This window comes from Moschus berezovskii, chromosome X, assembly GCF_049115385.1.
Source record: "Moschus berezovskii isolate FMDL1 chromosome X, NW_MosBer_1.0, whole genome shotgun sequence".
In the NCBI taxonomy this organism is placed as follows: domain Eukaryota; kingdom Metazoa; phylum Chordata; class Mammalia; order Artiodactyla; family Moschidae; genus Moschus; species Moschus berezovskii.
This window is the reverse complement of record NC_142488.1, coordinates 41848066-41857173: the sequence shown is the minus strand read 5'-3', so window position 1 is coordinate 41857173 and position 9108 is coordinate 41848066. Positions and strand designations below refer to the sequence as shown.

Below are 9108 nucleotides of genomic sequence, written 5' to 3'. Positions count from 1 at the left end.
ATACAGAAAGGCTGACTGACTTGCCCTGCCATATAGACAGGCAAGCACAGAATTCTGGCAACAAATGCATAAATCACAGAATGTTGCCATGAAAAGAATCCTTGAGAACTATCAAGGTCAACCAACCCTTTTCCAGATGGGGAGACTGAGGCAGAGAACCAAGGCATTTGTTCAAGGAATCATAAGCTAATTAAGTGAAAAAGCTCTGATCAAACTCCACATCTTTTGTGGCCCAGTCAGGCAGATAATATTCTAGCGTTTAATCAGCTTCCAGGAAACCTTGAAAAAATCCAACTCAAACTGAACTTTGAGAATTTGGAGTCCATACCAGGTGGCTTTTTAAGCCCATCCTTCTTGTATGACACCTCATTGTAACCTCCTGCTAGAAGAAGCCATTTAACCTTCAAACCGTCACCTAAATAGAGGAGCCAGGTCTGAATCAGAGGTGATAGTGTACTTTATTAACAAACAAAACAATATCGGACAGGCAAAACTGTACTTCAGCGTCAACACATACACACATGTGTACTCCCACATATAGCACTGGGGCACATTTCAGACAGAACATTAGGCACCAAGTTCACAGACTAAACATGGTTCACAATCCTTCAATACTGTGTCTTCAGGCTGATATACGTCCTTATTTAAAAGCTGTGACAAGAAGGTTAATTTTCAAATCTCATTCTTAACCTTACTATTGAGTTAGGCTGACGGCCTTCAGAACTGTGAAGCAGGTGACTGAACAGGGCCAGGCTTGATCAGCTGCTTAAACTGACTCGAGAGTGGGTGGAAGAGAAGACCTGTGGCATCTCGGGATTGGATCACCTCATGTATGTGGGGAAGTTCTCAGCTGCCATTTCACCCATAGGCACCACCTGGGCTGGCATTCATTTTTAATACTCAATCTGTAGCTTAACACGGTTTATTTAATTAGGATGAATTAATAGCTTCGTTAAAAACTTTGAGAAGAGGGTAAATCCCAAATTCTGGGAGTCTTTCGACATTCAAAACATGTTAACTATGTCAAATACTTGATGACTGTTAAACTGTTGCCAGTTAAATTTGTCAGCATTTCCCCACAGGTGTGTCAGAACCAAGTTAATCAGTAAGCAAACAAAATAACTGAAATAGATCAGGGATGTGATTTCTCAAAGCACTTTGGTATAAAATGCAGCAAGTTCTTACGTATTAGGGCATATCTAAGACAATACAAAAACTCCCAACTTAGCTAAAATGCTTTTCAATTGCAAGGTATAGACTGGCAGAAAATCCTGCTCTTTGCTCTCAGGATGTGATTTTGGATTTATAATAAAGTTAATTATGTAATAAACTTGGGTTGGTTCCTCTGGCAATCTTTAATTCCCATTCAATAAAAAAATAGACAGCAGATTAGATTAAGAGTTACTGGGAGGTAATAGAAATAAGGATGTGACATGAATACTGAATATGGGAGAAGATAGAAGCAGCAGTAGACTCATCAGCTATGAAACAACCGTGCGGTATTTAGTGCAGGGGCAAAGACAATGGCATCACTCTATTACAAATGGTATCACTCTATTAAAAATGGCATACTCTATTATAAAAGTATAAAATAATCCAGAGAATGGTTGACAGAATTAATTCTTAAAAAGGAATTTGAATCTAGCTTATGTACTAAATGTGTGGAAGTGACTCCATCAAAATTTTAGTTGATTTAAAAATTTTGGCACCCAAAGAACAAGCTTCAGCTAGCTAGAAACTTCATTTAAAATGAAATGCCTCATTCATCAATGATGCAGGATATTACTAGATATCTACCACCTGGGTAGCTGAGTCCACAGAATCTTCTAAATCTTCTCGACTGCTTTATTTGATCACATCTGTGTTGATTTTCATATATATATATATATTTATATGTGTATATATACACTTTATGGCTAAAACTTTTGGGTTTTTAAAAAAATCTGACAGTTTTGTTTTTTTTTTTTTTGCCACATGGGGCAGCTTGCAGGATCTTAGTTCCCCAGCCAGGGATCAAACCCTGGACCTGGCAGTGAAAGCACAGAGTCTTAACCTCTGGACCGCCAGGGAACTCCCCCAACAGTTTTTAAAATGGGAAAGATAAGAGGCGAGCACTGTTCTGAACTCACATTTCTCCTAAGATAAACTTCATATATGCTGCTGCTGCTGCTGCTAAGTCACTTCAGTCGTGTCCAACTCTGTGTGACCCCATGGACGGAAGACCACCAGGCTTCCCCGTCCCTGGGATTCTCCAGGCAAGAACACTGGAGTGGGTTGCCATTTCCTTCTCCAATGTGTGAAAGGGAAAAGGGAAAGTGAAGTCGCTCAGTCGTGTCCGACCCTTAGTGACCCCACAGACTACAGCCTACCAGGCTCCTCCATCCATGGGATTTTCCAGGCAAGAGTACTGCAGTGGCTTGCTATTGCCTTCTCCGAGTCTTCATATATAAAATCATTCAATTTCATGTCTTTTATAAATCTTAATAATGAAAGCAAGTGAGGTTATAACAAGAGCCCTAATTTCCTTTCTGTGCTTGATTAGTCTCATGAAATAACAATCAGAAATTTGTCTGTGCATTTCAGTAGTTATTTGAGAAAAACTGGCATGGTGGTATTACTCAAAGGTAACCATGTGGAAGTGCTTCCCTGGTGGCACAGTGGTAAAGAATCTACCTGCAATGCAGGAGACACAGGTGCAATCCCTGGGTCAGAAAGATCCCCTGGAGAAGGAAATGGCAACCCACTCCAGTATTCTTGCCTGGAAAATCCCATGGGCAGAGGACCCTAGTGGGCTACAGTTCATGGGGTCACAGAGTCAGACAGGACTGAGCCAGTAAACAATAACAAACCGTGTGAAAAACATACTTAAGCTAACAGATCTGCCTGATTTTATTATGGCTGTAGGGAAAAAAAGGAAAAAATATCTGCCACTAGGGGCCTTCAGAAGGGTCTACCTGAAGAAAGGAAAATACTGCTTCCTTGGAATTGATAGAATGTTATTAAGGACAATGGGCCAAGTAATGTCCAGCCACCTTGCAGGAGGATGCGAAGAAGCCTACTGTAGTCAGTCTCACGAGGAGCTAAATAGGGAGCCCTCCTGGGGGACAGTCTTGCTACTATTTGCTCTTCTAGGGAGCTACATACCAGTCACAGCAAATCAATTTAAACATCCCTTGGTAAACACTGTCCTCTTTAAGAAAAAGAGGGAAAATTCAAACAAACTAGCATGAAGACTAGATGTCTAGAAGTTGAGTTTAGTGTTAGTCGCTCAGTTGTGTCCAACTCTTTGTGACCCCATGGACTGTAACCTGCCAGGCTCCTCTGTCCATGGAATTCTCCAGGCAAGAATACTAGAGTAGGTTGCCATGCTCTCAAGGGGATCTTCCTGACCCAGGGATCAAACCTTGGTCTCCTACATTGCAGGCAGATTCTTTGTGGCCTGAGCTACCAGTGTCTAGAAACTTGACAGGAATTAGAAGTGGTCAGGAGATCCCTGAGACAGCAGCCCACAAGATGTTGTCCCGGCTCTCGTCTGAGGGCCTGAACCCTACCTCCACTGCTTTCCCTTATCCAAAGTGGGGGCTGCTCACCCAGGAAGCTTCGAGTCTCTGGGCCTACACTTTATCCTTTGCTAAAGACTTCGAAGGACAGTCACAGGCTGGGCCTTAATCTACTCAACCTCTACAGAGAGAAAGTTAAATGCTTCATTCCTGGGATAATCAGGTATTTTATGTTAAAGGGGAGAAAAATAGGACACAGAAACTGTTTCCCATGAGCGTGTCAACTTTAACTTCTTGATGTTAAGAAATTGATCACAAGGTTATTTTCTACCAATCAACACAAGCTGGTCTACAGACAAATCACAAGATGAAGCTTGATCTTCTGGAAATTAAGGAGTCATACACTGAGATTAAACTGAGGGGTTAAATCGGCTCACTTAAAGATGATCTGACTGCACGGCCGTTCTATGGGTCAGCAATTTGCTTTTGATGATATCGGGGAAGGCTAAGCAGAAAGCATGAAGCCAAAACTTCAGGATCGGCTTAGCAGCCTGAATCTGTACATCATAAACCACAGGGCAGTTATCGATGTGGAAAACCCAACAATCTTCAGCAGGCCTGATATGGAAGGCAGGTTTCTCTCCCAGAAGCTGGGGGTGATCTCTACAGCTGGAACATCCTGTATGAATGAACATAGATCATTAGCAAAAAACTCTTGCAGGAACAAGTAGTGGCAAAATATATCTGTAAAATCAGTGTCTGGATCTGCCCTGGAAAGTGGCATCTACAAAGACATCAGAGGCTAGAAGTTGAGATCCTTATATGCGATTCCCGGTCTATAGAGAAGGAGCTACCACACTTACTTCAGCTTCAGGTTCTTGGATCCAGATGTCTTTGGCAGCCAGCTTCCCCAAAGCATTCAAAACCTGAAAGAAACAAAAAAGAAAAAGGTAAAAAAAAAGAAAAGACCTGAAAGAAAGTGGCCACGGTATTACGAGGTTCTGTACTTTCGACAGATTCAAGGCCCTGATGCCCACAGATGAGCCTCATGAGTGGAGTGAGGGGCAGAGAAGTGGACATCTATTAATAGATAGATGATCAGTGGCACGATCTGGAAAGACCAGATGACAGCTATATCAGTGGACTCAGGAGGGAGAGCCATTCGGCTTCCTGTCTTACCTCTCTAGCTGCCCGTTCACCGGCTTCTACTGCTCCTTCCATGTAACCACTCCATTGTGTGGCAGTCTCCGTGCCAGCAAAGTAAATCCTGCCTACAGGTTGGCGAATCACCCTTCAAGGGAACAGAGAGGTCACGCAGTTACCTGGGAAGGCGCTGAGGGTAAATGAGCCAATGGTGGCCCTCACCTAAAACCCCACAGAAGACAAGGAAACCCAAATTGTTTCCAAAATTCCCATGCAACTCAGCCAAAGGTGAAAGGCTCCTCCTTGTTTCCTGGGTCTGCACCAAAGGATCTGAGCTTTCAAGCCAGAGAGAATCAGGATATGAGATCATCAATCGCTAAAGGTAATGAGACCTTTTTCTAGCTAGCAAGAATTAAAATGTAAGAACATACATTAAGTCCACACTCAGATTCATTTGCTGCATGTTTCCTATTTGCAGTCCATTCTGCTACCTACAGTAAGGGGTGTGTTCTTCATGAGATGTCATCTGACTGCCAGGAAGAACAATGGTGGTGAGTGGGAAGACAGGAAGAGGAACTCATTTCTAGTAAAGGAGAGATCCAAAGGATTATGTGTCTACCTTCTTCAAAAACAACCTCTGGGAGTTGGGGTTAGTAGATGCAAACTGTTACATATAGAATGGATGGACAACAAGGCCCTATTGTATCACTCGGGGAGCTATACTCAGTGTCCTGGGATAAACCATACTGGAAACAAATATAAAAAAGAATGTGTAAAATGCATTAACTGAGTCACTTTCCTGTATGGCAGAAATTAACACAACACAGTAAATCAACTACAATTAAAAAAAAACCCTGCAAAACCAACACAATATTATAAAGTAAAAAATAAAATAAAATACTTTGATTAATGTTGGACTGCTAAATTGGGATACAAATAAAGTCCATAAATTGTGGGGGGAAAAAAACCTCTGTACAATTAGCTTCTATGGATGTATCCAGAGACTTGCTGAGAGTAGTGAAATGGGCTTTCTCTTACAAAGAGGTCTTGGTGAAGAGAACCACAGAAAGGCTGGGCTGAAAGAGCCACTGTCCCCTCCTACATTGTTGACTTTGATTCCTACAGCCACTTGCATGAAATCTCCTAAACCGTGTACCTCCACCCCAAAGAACTTCACCTCAACCTGCTGTCATGCCTTTTTCCAATTCAGGAATCCTTGGCTTCATCTATCCCTGATCTTAGTCCCATCTCCTAGACTTCTACTTTGATTCCAGAACCACTCCAGTTCATCAATACTGTTATCACTAACAAACGCTATTCATTCTTGGCTTGAGATTTGACAGAAATAGCCAACACTAACTGCCCTTTGGAAAAGGAGTTGTAAAAAGCACCCAAGATCTAAATAGGGTTTCCCATGAATCGTTTAATCTTTCATCAGATATTGATGACTTTCACTGAAATACTACACATGTCTATTGAACTAAAATCATTGCATAATTAATAATTCAATTAAGAAAAACAAATGAAAAGTTCATATAAGGAAAGGATTAACAAACCCTTATTCCTTTTCTGTGGACACACATGACCTTGAGTTAACATTTTAGGTCTGTTCCTCTAGAAACCTGATGAAGGCATAAGGCCATATATGTTACCAGGCAACTGCTGCTTTTGGTAAAAATGGCTGTCCTCCACTCTCTCACTGGTAACTTGTATCTAGGCTGGGAAAACTCATAAATTGCAAATATCTGGAAAGAGTCTAAATATCTGGGAAATGTTTGGACTTTCTTGAGCATGCTGCCTCTTGTAACTGGGCATGTCCTTTGTGGGGATCCTAGACACTGCCTATGAGGCTGTTTTAAGACACAAAGGCTCCTGTGAGCTAAGGTTTCTAAGCTAAGGTGAATTCTCCCATCTTGTGTGCATGTAAACTGCTCACACCTTAGCTGGACACAGTGAGATGCTTCCCCATGAAGAGGAATGTCTGATGCTGCTCTGCTGGCAAGACATCTTTAAGCCCATGTCCTTCTCTGTAGATTGGTGCCCAGGAGCCTAGGGTAGTTGTGCAAGACTAAATGTTTAGTTGAGCTCAGGAAGGCCCCGTGGAGGACACTGTAGCTTGCAGGATTCTCACATGTACCAATGATCCCTGAATTCCTCACCAGGGCTCTGCAATTGTTCTATGTGCTGCCAGGTACTGTTCTACGTGTGGACATACTTCTCCTATGGACACCTAGAATATACAAACTACCTGGGACATTACATATAGGAATGCTGATTCCTGTTTGTAAAATCCCCACTGAGCTTGGCTTATCTAGCTTTAAGCTTGGTACTCATCTTCTATCTATTGGTATAGTGTTTGGGTAGTACCTTCCATAGTGAGTCATGATCCCTGGGGGGAAGTAGGCAGTGTAGCAGCCTCCTGAGTACTGCTCCTCACACCAGTTCTTCTCTTCATAGTGCACCGGCTGCAGTTCAGTGGGGAGAAAATTTCACAGGGAAGACAAAGCTGAAATGCTGCCAGTCAACAATAAAGGCTCTTATGTACTTTACTATAATAGAAAGTTTAAAGTTATTTTTTTTTAAGTAGCCCTGTTTTTCTAACTTAAGGGGAAACATGACAGTACCAAGTAATGGCCTTTTGTGAGGTACCAACAGACAAAACACATATACTTTGACTTTCTCAACCTCTTGCCTAGGAGAGACAGGAAGTAATCCAATATCTGGAAGACAGGGTATCTCTATGTGGATTCTGAAGTCTTCAAGATTCTATCAACAATCAGGTTCTGGAAGGGTCTGCTCAAATCTCTGCATTCTTTAAATAACAGACCTTACTTCCCCATCTACCAGGGCATTACTGCTAAAAAAGGGGTGGGAGGTAGAAGGGAGAAGGTAGAAGGAAAGCAGTGTCTAAGAAAAAGGCTTTTTTCAGAACCACTCCTCTCAGCTGGAAATGTGAATGATGGGAATCCTATTAAAAAGAGGGACAGTTAAAGATGAAAAATGTTTCCCAAGGGACGTGAGAGGACTTTTTCTGATTTCCCTAACACATTCTGCAAGTTTAGTCTTCCAGCAGTTCAGAGAAAATCCCCTGGAAGAGCCCCCCACTATCTGCTAGGGTCTTTAAAAAGAATTTCATTCTCTTAATTACTTTCAGTGGTAGATTGAGAGAACCGAAATTCCTAAATGAAGTGTAAATTGAGTCTGCAGGTGGAAAAACAAATTAGTATGACTTTGACCTGGGCAGAGAGTCCAGATTCAGTCTATCTTATCAAGTATATACTACTGTGCCTTCATCAACAAATAATGATATAGCTGGGATTTTATTTGGCAGCAATCGTTGACACTGACAAGAGGGCAGGGCCTCTGTTCCAGGGACTGATCTCAGTCACCCCGGAGATAATACCTGCAGCTTCTGCCTCTCATTACTACTGGCTGCCAGTTATCCAGCGAACATTTAAACAGCTCAAGGAACTGCTGCATCAGAAATTGCATGCACCAATAGCAGCTTTTTAATGGCCCTTTGTGACTGCTGAAGTTAATCCTCCAGTAAGCATATCCCTTTATACTCTCTTCATAAGACTGTCAGGAAACCAGAATCTGCTTTGCTTTACCACTCAGAGCAAACAGAGCAGAACCTGCTAGGGATTAAAGATGGGGATTTCTTACATGTAAAGCTTCTTGAGATCCTAGCACTTTGGCGTACAGTTCACAGATTTTCCTTTTTCTATAAAAAAAAAAAAGAACCAAAGAATGTGAAGGAAGTAATGACTGATGAGTATGGAATAAACACAGTGAGTTCCAGGGTTCCTGCAATGAATCAGATTTATTAAGTGAAAAATTAAAATCAATGGTCTTCAGTCACTGCACTAAATGACCAGTTCCTTGAATCTCTGCCCTCAAATTAACTCTCTTTTCCCTGACACAGTTATGTGCTTTGAAGATTTAACTGACTCTTTGTTCTCTTTTACGTTTTTTCCTCTTACACTACCTACTACCATATCTATTCAAGATTAAAATGGAGAAAATGAGATTGAATTAAATTCGGTTTTAGGAATTGGTTCTAAGCCACTATTTGGAAATACGTAAAATTCTAAAGTAATCCCTTTTACAAGTCTATAGTAGGTATGATGGTGTCTTTTAACTATCCTATGTTTATGTTTTAAATATTTACCGACATATGCTGCTGCTGCTGCTAAGTCACTTCAGTAGTGTCCGACTCTGTGTGACCCCATAGACGGAAGACCACCAGGCTCCCCCGTCCCTGGGATTCTCCACGCAAGAACACTGGAGTGGGTTGCCATTTCCTTCTCCAATGTGAAAGTGAAAAGTGAAAGTGAAGTCGCTCAGTTGTGTCCGACCCTTAGCGACCTCACAGACTGCAGCCTACCAGGCTCCTCCATCCATGGGATTTTCTAGGCAATAGTACTGGAGTGGCTTGCCATTGCCTTCTCCATTACCGACATAT

At 41.9% G+C, this 9108-nt stretch overlaps 1 protein-coding gene across 1 annotated transcript in view; it reads right to left on the bottom strand.

Annotated features, from left to right (window-relative positions):
- Positions 1-439: 439 nt before the first annotated feature.
- The window catches only part of MAOA (monoamine oxidase A), an 85040-nt gene continuing 76371 nt past the window's right edge, over positions 440-9108 (bottom strand). The window contains exons 11-15 of the mRNA XM_055438391.2: positions 8310-8367; positions 7011-7108; positions 4680-4791; positions 4364-4426; positions 440-4179 (exon numbers count right to left, since the gene is read on the bottom strand). Of these exons, the coding sequence (XP_055294366.1) occupies positions 4033-4179; positions 4364-4426; positions 4680-4791; positions 7011-7108; positions 8310-8367 (478 nt within the window). The 3' untranslated portion in view covers positions 440-4032. The remainder of the gene's footprint in view (positions 4180-4363; positions 4427-4679; positions 4792-7010; positions 7109-8309; positions 8368-9108) is intronic.